Source organism: Ictalurus punctatus, chromosome 17 (assembly GCF_001660625.3).
Source record: "Ictalurus punctatus breed USDA103 chromosome 17, Coco_2.0, whole genome shotgun sequence".
Classification (NCBI taxonomy): domain Eukaryota; kingdom Metazoa; phylum Chordata; class Actinopteri; order Siluriformes; family Ictaluridae; genus Ictalurus; species Ictalurus punctatus.
In genome coordinates, this window is record NC_030432.2 from 20,636,342 (window position 1) to 20,651,163 (window position 14,822).

Genomic DNA, 14,822 nt, shown 5'->3' on the forward strand with positions numbered 1-14,822 from the left:
TTTTAAATAGATTTGTTAAAATCAAGTTGTAGAAGCATCTCAAAGATTGTCAATGAAAATGACAGTTAGCTCAGTTTTGAGTGTCATAGCAAAGGGTCTGAATTCTTATTTAAATTTGATATTGGCAGGTTTTTTTCATGTAAAATGAAATTTGTTTACACTTTTTATAATAATAGAGTATTATTTTTTGCAGATTGATGCACTGTAAGACTGCACTGTATAATAACCAGACTCTTCACCGGAAAATGGTTGAAGAAATATAATATGGCTTTGGTGGAAAAGCAGCAACACAGAAAGACACAGGAGTTTGAGTAAAGTTTATTATTACAAAAGAAACCGTCTTTGCCAAAGCCAAAACGGAATTTTTGAGACATTAGAAATTTTTCATACCAGTATAATACATTTGCTAACCATGCATTCAGTTAAATAGTTTGTTTGATAACATTTTTTTTCTAGAAACATTCTGCAGTCTGCAATAAGATATTATTTATGTAATTTATTAATCAATAGAAAATATGCAGTTGAGTAATAATAATAATAATAATAATAATAATAATAAAAGCTGCAAGCAGCATTTTCAGGGGCCAAGCACCCAGACTCGGTGAGCCGGACATTCACAGGCCTACTACAATTGTTGACTAAGCTATCACAGGAAAACAGAGCCATAACGTTAGGCAAAGGGATTCAAGAGCGATTTGTAGTTTCACTGATGACGTGTATGGTGGAATTCTGTGATTGTAGGAGGAAAGCTCTAGATCAATAAATGGGCAGCATTTGTATTGTGTTTGTTTGTTGTTTTTATTAAAAAATTGCCAGCTTGGCTGTTAGATTGGTTGGCCCTTTATGGACAAACTGTTTGGAGTATTCAAGATTATTTTAATAACTTTTGTGAGGCTTACTCTGAACTCTGATGTCTGCGAAATTTGGTGATGATTGTACAACATGTGTAGGGGGAGTAGCAAAAAAAAAACAACGTTTTTCAAAGATGGCATAAATTTTAATTAAGTAGAAAGTCATAGGGTACGTTAAACTCGTGTCAACCCAGGCTTTTAAATTTAGGACACACGGTTCAAAAGTTATGACCATAAACGTACTTCCATATTAGGCCCAAATCTGACACAACGGTGGTGCAGCATTTTGGCCAGAACGTTCCCTAGACCCTCCCCAATCAGTGTCCAGAATTTCACATTTTACCATACGGTTCTATGGGCTGCCAGAAAAAGAACAAAAGGTAGAATAACAATATTTAATTAGTGTTTATAAAGTGGCATTGTAGTTCGGGGTGAAAATAAATCTGACACCTCAGTTAAACTCTTTTACTAACATTTCATTTTGGAACACACAACCTCACAGCTGAATTACTACCTACACAGAACCCAGCGTAGAGAGACTGAGAGAATGTGGTGTGGACTCTGTGGAGGAGCTTCATCGTGCCAGAGATGCTGTAGAAGGACAGAGTTCCTACAATGTGATCCACATACACTCCTATTCTGGAGGATGCTGGACCTGGGAGTACAGTTTTAATGTTGTTGTGTCGGAAACAGACAGAGGAAGGAGAACACACCAGACTCCAGGACTGACTGTTGTACCCAAACACACACTCATTACCCTGCCCTTTCCTGCTGAGCTCTTTATATGAGACTGATATGGACACATTACCACTCCACTCCACCTCCAAGTAACAGTGTCCACACACACTCTCCTTACACAACACCTGAGGCCAGTAGTCAAATCTCTCAGGATGAACAGGGCATTGCTGTTGTGTCCTACTGCGTGTCACCACTCTGTTCTTCTCAGACAGAATAAGGGAAGGATGTACTGTGTTGGGATCCACAGTCAGATAACAGAAATCTAAAACAATAAAATGTCCACAGTTTAGATGTTAGTCACAGGATATAAAAAGTGTGTGTGAGACACCTGTCTGTGTTTCTGTCCTCCTAATTCAGCTCTATATTAAATATTTTATATATTAAATATCAGTCATCAGGTACAAATATATCAGATTTAAATACAAAACACAGATATGTGTGTGTGTGTGGGGGGGTTGTTGTTGTGTTACACTTACACTGCAGAAAATCCTTTCTGCTTTTCTGCTGTGAAGGTAATATCTGAAGTGCTGCAGCTGTGGAGATAAAATAGAGACAGAAATATGACATGGAAACAGTTTCAAGCCTTGTTTCAGACAGATACATCAATTAAATTGCCACCTTAGTGGGTCAACATTCCAAATTTCAATTTAAGGCATCAACTACAATTTTCTCAGATAAATATAACATTAGTTTGTGGATTTGTGATTATGTTCCATTGACTTTGTTTGTCTGGTAAATTTATCTTGATGTAATTTACAAAGCTTGCTCGTTTACCTTGTGGACAGATTTTGTTGAATTCCTCCTCACAGATCTCCTCGACTCGTTTTTTCAGATCTGAGAGAGATTTCCTCAATCCATCAAATGAGAGATGTTGATTGACGATGATGCTGGGTGAGGCCTCACTTTGAGGAGAAACACAGAGAGACGGGAAACTCTACAGAGAGGAAACACATAATAGAGAAGGAGAAAAGTGTAGGAGAGGAACGAATGAATCTCAGACTGAATCAGACCAAACATACACTTGTGATCACAGACAGGAACATTTATTGTTGCTGTAATGAGCTTTTAGTAGGAAACTTTGTGAGGAACAGCGCCCTCTGTAGATCAGACAGGGAGTGTTACCTGGAGGAAGTGGATGTGATCGTGTGTGTGTGAAAGCTGCTCCAGCTCAGTGACTCTCCTCTTAAGATCAGCAATCTCCTGCTCCAGTTGCTTCAGGAGTCGTTCAGCTCGACTCAGTTCAGCTTTCTCCTGAGCTCGGATCAACTCCTTCACCGCCGAGCGCTTTTTCTCCATGGAGCTGATCAGCTCAGTAAAGGTCTTCTCACTCTCATCTACTGCTGCCTGTGAACGCCTCTGTTAGAGCACACACAAACACACACACATATGCACACACACACACACACACACACACAATGGAGCTCTGTTTAAAGATCATCTCTTTCTCTTACAGTGACCCTATACCAGGGGTGGGCAATCTTATCCGGAAAGGTCCGGTGTGGGTGCAGGTTTTCATTCCAACCAAGCAGGAGCCATACCTGATTCCACCTGTTTAATCAGTTGATCTTGGCTTTCAATAGATTCAGGTATGGCTTCTGCTTGGTTGGAATGAAAACCTGCACCCACACCGGCCCTTTCCGGATAAGATTGGACACCCCTGCCCTATACTGTCCATAAAGTGTGTGTGTGTGTGTGTGTGTGTGTGTGTGTGTGTGTGTGTGTGTGTGTGTATGTGTGTGTGTGTGTGTGTGTGTGTGTGTGTGTGTGTGTGTGTGTGTGTGTATTTCACTCCTCACCTTAATAGTGTCCACAGTCTGTCTCAGCTCCTGCACCTTCTTCTGCTTCTCCTGGATCCTCTGCTGGGATTTCATCTGCTTCTCCTTTACCTCATTCTAAGACCAAATAAAATACATTTCATTATTTCTGCATCAGGAGCTCAGTGTGTCGATAATAACTGCAAATAAATATATTTCACTCCTGTTCTATAGAATTATAGTGTAAAATTTTTTTTTAAAATAAGTATACCTAATTGTAAAATTGGAGAAAAAGTCCAACTCTCATAGTTCAGCAATATTCACCCTGAATACGATGCCTAATTGACTTTCTCTAGCCACTTTATCACAGACCAGACACTGGGTCTCAGAAAGGATTAAGATACAGCATACATCAGTCTGAACTCTTTGGGACCTGTCTATCTAGTGCTCGGGTTCCCACACTAGGGGTCTGTAATTTAAACCAGTAGATGTCCATGCCAGTGGTGTTTAGGGTGATGCCTCCTCCTCCTCCTCCTCCAACAAGGCATAAAGATGTAGAGTCCTCATGATTTGGGGTCAAAGAAAATTCATAATGTCCATTTGGGGTCATTTTGCCAAAATGTTTTGTAAACCTTGATCTAGCACAAAGCAGAACCCAGTCAGAACTCCATCTCAAGTTTTCAGAGTTCTCGCCACTTTATGCACTAACACAATCACATTTCACGCCATGTAGGTGTGGTCTGTAATCGAAAATGAGTTTTTAAACATCTTTTGCAAATTCCACTTGTTACACAGTGTCACGTAATAGAGGTTAGGACGGATGCGAGTGCAGACAAGAGGTTTATTAAAGAGAGGCAGGCAGACAAACCCAAATCGTGAAACAAAAGCGTGGTCAGAAACAGGCAATGGGTCAGCAGGTAATGAGAAATGAGAAACAAGATTAAAAACTATTAAACAAACCACAAGGAACAAGGTTCAAACGCTTGGTACGCGGAAACACCCAGGTAATACTTCACGAAGTACAAAGAGGCACAAGGGGTTTAAATGACAAACGTGCTTCGAGTTCACGCTTCAGGTTTCAGACCACGGTGCATGCTACAGCGCTAGTGCAAGGGGAAATCGTGACACACAGTATGGAGTGAGTTTTCGTAAACATATGTAAATTGTCTAAAATAAAATACATTACAAGGTAACAGAAGTTTCAAATGAAAGAATTATTTAAACATCAACGTCTTTACAACACTGTTACAGAGCTTTAACATGGTCATTGTGCACTGTCGTGTTGCTGTACAATTCTGTAAGAACGCTGTTGGGTTCTGGCTGTTTAAACGGCACTGACCGGTCTGACGTTTAACATTTCCTTATCTACAACCCTTTGACTTTTAGTAAAACTTCACAGTGAATGAAAGTCATAAAAACCAATTTAATCAAGTGAACAGAAATGAGATTTTACAAAAAAAAATTGTATAAACGGACTCTGAAAAGAATAATGACATGCAGTTCTCACCTGTTTTTCAGTTCTTTCTGCTTCAGTTGAAACTGCATCATGACCTTTGTGTTCATCCATCGTACACAAGTAACAGATGAAGCTTTGGTCAGTACGACAGTAGATCTCGATCGGTTTGTCGTGCTGAGAGCAGATCTTCTCCTGGGGCTCTGCACGGGGTTCAACTAACTTGTGCTTCTTTAAGGCAGGAGCCTGATAGTGAGGTTTAAGATGATCTTCACAATAGGAGGCCCGACACTCCATACATGAATTAATGGCTTTACGTTTTCTCCCAGTGCAGGAATCACACTCCACATCTTTAGGTCCAGTGTAACGGTGAGCAGGAGAAGCAGCTTGGAGTTCAGTCTTATTTTGTTTTTCCACCATTTCAGCCAGCATGTTGTTCCTGCGTAGAACAGGCCTTGCAGTGAAAGTCTCTCTACACTGGGGACAGCTGTAGACGCCTGTCAGATCCTCTTTATCCCAGAAGCCATTAATACACACCTTACAGAAATTGTGGCCACAGGTTGTAGTCACTGGAACCTTCAGACGATCCAGACACACTGGACAGATGAACCGATCCTGATCTACTGAAATACTGGCTTCTGCCATTTTCCTGCACTCACACACTCACTCAGAAAGGAAAATTTGTGAGTTTCGTTTTATGCGAAAAAGCTACCTGGTTCTGTTTGTGGTGTAGTGTGACAGAGAGCGTAGGTGTGGCTTTAAAGAGGCAGGGAGTTCCGGCTTTAAAGAATACATGTAGAGAATTCCTTTGTGATTCTCTATGATTTACATACAGTTGCAAACAAAATTATTCAACCCTCATTGCACATTAGGTTTAAGGTAAAAATTTCCAGATTTTCAGCTGTTTGCAATGAACAAATCAAACAAAATCAATTGAAATAATTCAACACAATGAATGCTTAAAGTGGCTTCCCCAAATTCAAATGAAAATTCAAATTATAATGATTTCTCCAGTCTCATAATTATTCAACCCCTTGAATAGAATCCCTAACAACAGTACAAATATGATAAACAGGTGTTGTCTCAAGCACACCTGATGCAATTAATCAAGGGCTTGATTAGTAGCACCAGGTGTGCTTGAGCTTGAATACATGAAATACCTGAACTGGCTAGGTGCAGAAAATTATTGAACTACCTGGACAGGGCAGAAAAAGGAAGCTATCGATGCCTGCAAGCAGATTTCTGAAATGGCAGGTTGTGAAAAACCTTTGAGTGACTGCAAAAGACCTGCAGCAAGACTTGGTGGCAACAGGCACTGAGGTTTCAGTGAGCATAGTAAGGTGTGTACTAAACGCAGAAGGTTTCCAAGCCAGAACTCCAAGACGTTCACCACTACTGACCCCAAATCACAAGAAAGGTCACTCAAAATCATATAAATAAGCCACAGACATTTTGCGATTCTGTTCTGTGGAGCGATGAAACAAAACGGGAACTTTTCGGCACGATGGATCAGCGGTATGTCTGGAGGAAAAATATCAAAGAAAGAACCCTCTGTCCACACTCAAGCATGATGGTGGCTTGGTGATGCTCTGGGGCTGCTTTGCATCCTCTGGCACTGGAAACCTGCAGCGTGTGGAAGGCAAGATGGATTCATTGAAGTATCAGGAAATCCTAGAAGAAAACGTCATGCCGTCTGTGAGGAAGCTGAAGCTTGGGTGTTATTGGACCTTCCAACAGGACAATGATCCCAAGCATACCTCAAATTCCACCAAGGCTTAGTTGCAGAAGAAGTCCTGGAAGATTCTACAGGGAAATCACAGTCACCTGACTTGAACCCCACAGAAAATCTCTGGTGGGATTTGAAGAAGGTAGTTGCAGCATGCAACACCAAAAATTTACTGAACTGGAGGCCATTGCTCATGAGGAATGGGCTAAAATTCTTTAGGAACGCTGCCAGAAGCTCGTGTCTGGCTGTGAATCTCATTTGTCAATCTCATGTGAATCTCATAAGAGCAGATCATAAGTACTAAAGGTGCTTGCCATGAAGGGGTTGAATAATTTTGAGACTGGAGAAATCATTATAAACTGCATTTTCACTTGGGTAAACAACTAGAAGCATTTTTTGTGCTGAACTATTTCGATTGCTTTTGTTTGATTTGTTCATTGCAAACAGCAGAAAGTCTGTCAATTTTGACAATAAACCTGATTTGCAATGGAGGTTGAATAATCTTGATTGTATTCTCATTAAATGAATTCTGAATTGTTATAAATATCTTCGCTTCATGACCGCAAGTTGCATATTTGAATGCGTTTTTACATCTTTGCTGGAATGTTTGTAAACAAAACATCACAAACAGCACATCAGGTGAATATTTATGTCACAAAAGCTTTTAAAATTGATGTGACGCAAAGTAAATTTAAAAGAAAGCAAATTTTTAGTCAGAAGTCAGAATGGAGAAGCAGCTACATAAAGGAATAAATGAACAAAACTGAACATGGGGAGACAAGAGCAAACAAAAAAAGAGATAAAGAGTTTGACAGCTAGACTAGACTCTGCATGGAAGCTGGAAAATTAATCTTATTACATTAACTTCTACAACAATCTGACTTTTGGACTTTTTTGGACAAAATAAGCATTAACTAAAATGTATTTCTCACATTCGATCACAAATGAGCACAGCTGTAATTTCAGTACTGCTGAAGCCAAATAAGGATCCACCATTATGTTCAAGCCCTCTGTCACTAATCAGTTTAGCCCTTAAAACAGTGAGGGTTTTTTAAATCAAGTTGTAGAAACATCTCAAAAATGGTCAGTGAAAATGACCATGAGCTCAATGTCAAGTGTCTGAATTATTTGACAACTTAATTTTATAGTTATTTTTTTTAATGAAATTATGACATTTGTTATAATGGAGTATTATTTTTTGCAGATTGGTGAGGAAGAGGGTCTGAATACTTTCAGAGAGCACTGTATATTAACCAGACACTTGACTGGAAAATGATTAAAGATATCAAATAAAAAATGGCTTTTACACACAGTAGGGTGTGTTTCCACCAGCAGCAGCACATGAAAACACAGCATTTCATGTAAGTTTTATTATTTCAAAAGAAACAGTCTTTGCCAAAGCCAAAACAGAATTTTTGAGACATTGGAAATGTTTTGTTGCATCAATTTTTGCCTATTACCCAAAGACAATTAATATTTAACATAGAAACAGATACTCACATATATTAACCAGATGAAGGTAGAAAGTAAGACACCGAGAGCCAGTGAGTGAGAAGAAGCAAGGGTCCAAGTTTATTTGTTCCATGAGATCCACACAGTTGAGATGTCCCAAGAGTGATCTAAAAAAACCCAGAGCTGAAGCTGTCCTATTTATACGGTTTTCTTAGGGTCAGGCTGACCCAGAACACCATTGCATATGTTAATCAACATCTCGAGGCCCTCGCCGTTCCCAGAGTCCCTTATCTCGCAGGTGCAGCTCTTATATCAATACCCTTATATTTTGTCTTGTTTCACTCTTAAAAAATAACCTGACCTTCGTCTGTGTCACTCCTGACTGGACCTTCATTGAGAAAGGACTCTCCACACCCCCAAACACACCATCTCTACATTATGAGTAAATTTTATGTTTGTTTTATGTTTGTTCTCTATTTCTTTTTTATAGTGCTTGCCTGTACATTACCCTATAATAGTTTATTTCTGTTTTCTGCATATACACCAGGCCTCTGTGTGTGTGTGTGTGTGTGTGTGTGTGTGTGTGTGTGTGTGTGTGTGTGTGTGTGTGTGTCTTAGTTTAACTAGTGCCTACGTGCAGACGTTCTCCTCCTACACCCTGAGGCCTGCCACACTAACCAAAACATGTATTGTTATCCCCCTGCGCATTGCTTATCTGTGTGTGTTTTGTCTTAGGTGAACATCTGTTCATACAGTCCACCAGCCCAGTGAATTCTCAATAAAATTACATACTACTCATACTTGGTCTCCCTCGTGTTTATTTCATGTCTATTCTATTTCCAAAATTTCCCGCTCTGAGGCTATAAAGCCTCACATACTACACGTATATATTGTTTTGAACCCTGACTACTTTGATTACACGTTGATTAACTTTGTACCCCCTAAATAGTGAGTATTACTACTACTGTCGTTAGTATGAGTGGCTAATATGAGTAAATACTTGATTGGATCTACACGTCCCTGTCTTTCTCAACTGGGCCTGTCAGCCCTCAGTTTTGTATTTGTTGGGACCGCGCAGTGTGTTGCTTCCCCCCAAAAAATTTTATTTCCAACAGTTTCATATCAGTATAATCAATTTGTTAATGATGCATACAGTTAAATAGTCGTAAAATTGCACTTATGTAAGCATTTTAGACATGATATTGTAACTTTTTACCAGTAAGTGGGGCTGTTATAAAATTTGCTGCATAGCCTCAGGGCATGGTCCTGAAGACCTGAAGATCCTTGGCCCAAATTTTTAACTGATGGTTCTTTGGGCTGTCATAGTTACCCTAGCCAGAAAAAGAACACGTGGAGGAAGAAGAAGAAGAAGAGGAAGAAGAAGAAGAAGAAGAAGAAGAAGAAGAAGAAGAAGAAGAAGAAGAAGAGGTAAATAAGAAGAGGGTGCTTGGCCAGTTAATAATACTAATACTAAATGACCCCTTTTACTAACATTTCATTTTGAGTCACATAACCTTACAGATGAGGTACAACCTACACTGAACCCAGCGTATAGAGGCTGAGTGAATGTGGTGTGGACTCTGTGGAGGAGCCTCATCGTGTCAGAGATGCTGTAGAAGGACAGAATTCCTGCACTGTGATCCACATACACACCTAATCTGGAGGACACTGGACCTTGGAGCTGAGTCTTAATGCCGTTGTGCCGGAAACAGACAGAGGAAGAACACATCAGACTCCAGGACTGACTGTTGTATCCAAACAAACACTCATGAGCCTCTCCTTTCCTGTTGATCTCTTTATAGGAGACTGATATGGACACAACACCGCTCCATTCCACCTCCCAGTAACAGCGTCCACTCACACTCTCCTTACACAACACCTGAGGCCAGTTGTCAAATCTCTCTGGATGATCAGGGTATGGCTGTTCTGTCCTGTTACGCTTCACCACTCTATTCTTCTCAGACAGAATGAGTCGACGATGTACCGTGTTGGGATCCAGAGTCAGATAACAGAAATCTAAAACAATCAAATGTCCACATGTTAGATGTTAATGGGAAGTGGAAGATCACAGCACCAATAAGCTGCCACTGCTGGGCCCTTGAGCAAGGCCTTTAACTTTTAACTGTACAGTTGTATAAATGTGATAAATGTAATTTGCGCCGGATAAGGGCGTCTGCCAAATGCCGTACAGAATTTATAATAAGTGTGTGTGTGTGTGTGTGTGTGTGTGTGTGTGTGTGTGTGTGTGCGTGTGTGTGTGTGTGACACCTGGTTGTGTTTCTATCCTCTTAAAGTTGCGTTATAGAAAATATTCAAAATATTAAATATCAGTCAACAGGATACCAAACAAACATGTTTACACACTGTGTGTGTGTGTGTGTGTGTGTGTGTGTGTGTGTGTGTGTGTGTGTGTGTGTGTGTGTTTTACACTTACACTGCAGAAAATCATCTCTGCTTTTCTGAAGTGCTGCAGCTGTGTAGTATAAAATGTATAAAATTAAATAAAAGTATTTAATTTAAAATAAAATGGAGACAGAAATATGACATGGAAACAGTTTAAAGCCTTGTTTCAGACAGATACATTAAAAAAATTGCTACCTTGTGGAAGGATTTTGTTGAATTCCTCCTCACACATTTCCTCGACTCGTTTTTTCAGATCTGAGAGAGATTTCCTCACTCCATCAAATGAGAGATGTTGATTGACGATGATGCTGGGTGAGGCCTCACTTTGAGGAGAAGCACAGAGAGACGGGAATCTCTACAGAGAGGAAACACATAATAGAGAAGGAGAAAAGTGTAGGAGAGGAACGAATGAATCTCAGACTGAATCAGACCAAACACACACTTGTGATCTCAGACAGGAACATTTATTGTTGCTGTAATGAGCTTTTAGGAGGAAGCTTTGTGAGGAACAGCGCCCTCTGTAGATCAGACAGTGAGTGTTACCTGGAGGAAGTGGATGTGATCGTGTGTGTGTAAAAGCTGCTCCAGCTCAGTGACTCTCCTCTTAAGATCAGCAATCTCCTGCTCCAGTTGCTTCAGGAGTCGTTCAGCTCGACTCAGTTCAGCTTTCTCCTGAGCTCTGATCAACTCCTTCACCTCCGAGCGCTTTTTCTCCATGGAGCTGATCAGCTCAGTAAAGGTCTTCTCACTCTCATCTACTGCTGCCTGTGAACGCAACTGTTAGACACACACACACACACACACACACACACACACACACACACACACACACACACACACAATGGAGCTCTATTTAAGATCAAGTCTTTCTCTTACAGTAACACTATATTGCGTCCATATTGTGTGTGTGTTTAGGAGAATCTCTCTTCTCATTCCTCACCTTAATAGTGGTGACAGTCTGTTTCAGCTCCTGCACTTTCTTCTGCTTCTCCTGGATCCTCTGCTGGGATTTCATCTGCTTCTCCTTTACCTCATTCTGAGACCAAATAAAATACATTTCATTATTTCTGCACCAGGAGCTCAGTGTGTCAATATTAACTGCAAATAAATAAATTTCACTCATGGTCTTTAGAATTTTATATATATATATATATGTGTGTGTGTGTGTGTGTGTGTGTGTGTGTGTGTGTGTGTGTGTGTGTGTGTGTGTGTGTGTGTACATAATTGTAGATTTGAAGGAAAGAAAATCCAGCTACATTAAAAAACAAACAAACCAATAAAATCAATTCCTACCATGAATTACCCTCTGCACTTTTACATGGTAAGTTATATGAAGATAGTTCAGCAATATTCACTGTAGTGACATACACAGTGAACACACTTCCATTCAGACAGACAAAAGTTCTTACTCTTTACTTGTAGACCGTCAAATATGAAATATGTTTCGAGTTATATACTGAGTTATTAAACATTTGAAGTATGTGAGAATTTCCATGTCTGAACCTCAGTTCTTACTAGCCCTTTCTACTTACCTTCCTATACATCCCCATGTCTCTCTTACTCTACTAATGGGGTCATCATTGTTGTTAGAGTTTACATTCCGACGTCGGAAGTAGCGGCTTGCAATTGTGACCTCATTTATTCCACATTCACAGACTTGCAGACACGGCATCTCAGTGCACTCCTCATAATAAATGGAGACTTTAATCATGGTAAAATCTCAGAACCCCTGACCAACTTTATCCAGTATGTAACCTGCAATACTAGAGGGGAGAAGACCTTGGACTTTATGTATGCCAATGTTAATGAGGCTTACAGCACCACCGCCCTTTCGCCCCTCGGCAAATCAGATCGCTTTCTGATACAGCTCACTCCTATATACAAGCCTGATGTTAAGAGATAGCCTACATCCACCCGGACTGTGTAGCTGTGGTCTGTGGAGGCAGCGGAGGCCCTGATGGAGTGTTACAGGGTAACTGACAGGGAGCTGTTTCACGGAGATCATGGGGATGACATCTTGGGTCTTACTCAGTAACCAACTACATCAGGTTCTGTGAGGAGAGTGTTGTCCCCACCAAGAAGTTCCATTACTTCCCCAGTAACAAGCCTTGGATCAACAAGGACATCAAAGCCCTGCTGAACAGGAAGAAAAGAGCCTTCATGGCAGTGGACACTGAAGATTCCAAGAAGGGATTACAGAAGGAGCTGAGGACGGAGCTGATGAGTCTAAAGACTGCTATAAGAACAGGATTGAGGTTAAGCTACAAGAGAACAATCCGAGAGAAGTATGGGTCGGTGTTAGGAGCACTACTGGCATAAAAAATCAGAAGGAATAGTTGAGGGTCATGTCAATGAGTTAAACCTGTTATCCAACAGGTTTGACTCAACAATGCAGGCTGAACCTTCCTTCACCTCCTCAATTGTGATCATCCACACTTCCAAGATGGTTGTCCCCATCCTTACCATATACCCAACCACCCCTGTCATCACGATCACTTCCAGCCAGGTGAGACGGCAGCTCACTAAGACCTGGATTAACAAGGCCAGAGGACCTGACAACATCAAACTGAGGGTGCTTAAAGTGTGTGCGGAGCAGCTTGCAGGAGTGTTTCAGCATCATTTTCTTGCATGGCAGCTCTGCTACCATTGGTGTGTGAGTGTGTGTGTGTGTGAATGTGTGAATGAGAACCAGTGTAAAGCGCTTTGGAACCGCTAAGGTTAAAAAAGCACTATATAAGTACAGACCATTTACCATTACCATTAAAATTGTGTAAGCTAGCCATGGGTTATCCTGCTTCACTTGCAGGCATTGACAAGTTAAAGCTGTCATTAATGTTTGCAGTGCAAAATTTGACTGAAAGGATAGAAATAACGATTCATTCTCGTTAGTTTTTTTTTTTTTTTAACTAAAATTTATTTTTAAAACTCCCAAAGCACCTTCTCTAATTTCCAACAACAAAAACAAGACAGATAAAATACAAGCAGAGTTCCAATATGATACTAAGAATTAAATAAGATGCTACAGGATAAACTGAAATTCTAATAGGATTTTTTTTGACAAGGGTTGAAATAGTGTAAACTAATTCCAGGGAAACGTTTCGAGGAGGTTTGCATAGAGATAAAATGGAAAGTTCCCTTAACACTTTATTTAACGTTCGCATAACCAAGACAAAATGTTCTTAGAGCATTTTTTTTTTAATTGGAAGTTTTGAATGTTCAAAGAACTTTCAGAAATAATGCTCTCTTAATGTTTGCAAAATGATAAAAATGGAACGTTCCCTTAAACATTTCCCATGAAAGTAATTAAACCAATTTAATCAACGGAACAGAAATTCGATTTTACATAGAATTTGCATAAATAGACTTTGAAAAGAATAACGACCTCCAGTTCTTACTGTGATATCCCAGTTACAGACCTTTAAAACACTCGTGTGCACTTTAGCTGTAAAATGCTGTAAGAAGCTTGTTTGGGGAATAATGATGTCCAGTTCTCACCTGTTTTTCAGTTCTTTCTGTTTTAGCTGCAACCGTATCATGACCTTTGTGTTCATCCATCGTACACAAGTAACAGATGAAGCTTTGTTCAGTACGACAGTAGATCTCGATCGGTTTGTCATGCTGAGAGCAGATCTTCTCCTGGAGCTCTGCACAGGGTTCAACTAACTTGTGCTTCTTAAAGGCAGGAGACTGAAAGTGAGGTTTAATATGATCTTCACAATAGGAGGCCCGACACACCAGACAGTAATTAATGGCTTTACGTTTTCTCCCGATGCAGGAATCACACGCCACATCTTTAGGTCCAGTGTAACAGTGAGCGGGAGAAGCAGCTTGGAGTTCAGTCTTATTTTGTTTCTCCACCATTTCAGCCAGCATGTTGTTCCTGCGTAGAACAGGCCTTGGAGTGAAAGTCTCTCTACACTGGGGACAGCTGTAGACGCCCTTCAGATCCTCTTTATCCCAGAAGCCATTAATACACACCTTACAGAAATTGTGGCCACAGGGAGTAGTCACTGGATCCTTCAGGAGATCCAGACACACTGGACAGATGAACTGATCCTGATCTACTGAAATACTGGCTTCTGCCATTTTCCTGCACTCACACACTCACTCAGAAAGGAAAATTTGTGAGTTTCGTTTTCTGCGAAAAGAGCTTCCTGGTTCTGTTTGTGGTGTAGTGTGACAGAGAGCGTAGGTGTGGCTTTAAAGAGGCAGGGAGTTCAGGTTTTAAAGAATACATGTAGAGAATTCTTTTGTGTAAATGTGATTCTCCGTGATTTACAAATTCTCATTAACTGAATTGAATTGTTATAAATATCTTTGCTTTATGACCATGTATTGCATATACAGTATACGGTTTTGAATGTTTGTGAATAAAACATCACAAACAGCACATCAGGGGAAACGTTATGTCACAAAAAGCTTTTAAAATGTATCTGACACAAAGT

The 14,822-nt window shown here is 40.2% G+C and overlaps 2 protein-coding genes across 3 annotated transcripts; both read right to left on the reverse strand.

The window, feature by feature from the left end:
- Positions 1–308: 308 nt before the first annotated feature.
- On the reverse strand, positions 309–8,119 carry LOC128635284 (tripartite motif-containing protein 16). Of its 2 annotated transcripts, none has more exons than XM_053687350.1 (7): positions 8,023–8,119; positions 4,851–5,462; positions 3,386–3,481; positions 2,712–2,945; positions 2,364–2,523; positions 2,066–2,122; positions 309–1,851 (listed from the first exon to the last, which is right to left on the reverse strand). In XM_053687350.1, the coding sequence occupies exons 2-7, from the start codon at positions 5,439–5,441 to the stop codon at positions 1,328–1,330; spliced, it is 1,662 nt and encodes a 553-aa protein (XP_053543325.1). In that variant the 5' UTR covers positions 5,442–5,462; positions 8,023–8,119; the 3' UTR covers positions 309–1,327. The 2 variants fall into 2 exon arrangements, with proteins under 2 accessions (XP_053543325.1, XP_053543326.1); XM_053687351.1 differs by lacking the exon at positions 8,023–8,119 and having other exon boundaries at positions 4,851–5,235; positions 5,334–5,462.
- On the reverse strand, positions 8,072–14,577 carry LOC108277565 (tripartite motif-containing protein 16). Its single transcript, XM_053687352.1, has 6 exons — positions 13,873–14,577; positions 11,318–11,413; positions 10,921–11,154; positions 10,573–10,732; positions 10,409–10,447; positions 8,072–9,990 (listed from the first exon to the last, which is right to left on the reverse strand). The coding sequence occupies exons 1-6, from the start codon at positions 14,461–14,463 to the stop codon at positions 9,470–9,472; spliced, it is 1,641 nt and encodes a 546-aa protein (XP_053543327.1). The 5' UTR covers positions 14,464–14,577; the 3' UTR covers positions 8,072–9,469.
- Between the last annotated feature and the right edge of the window lie 245 nt (positions 14,578–14,822).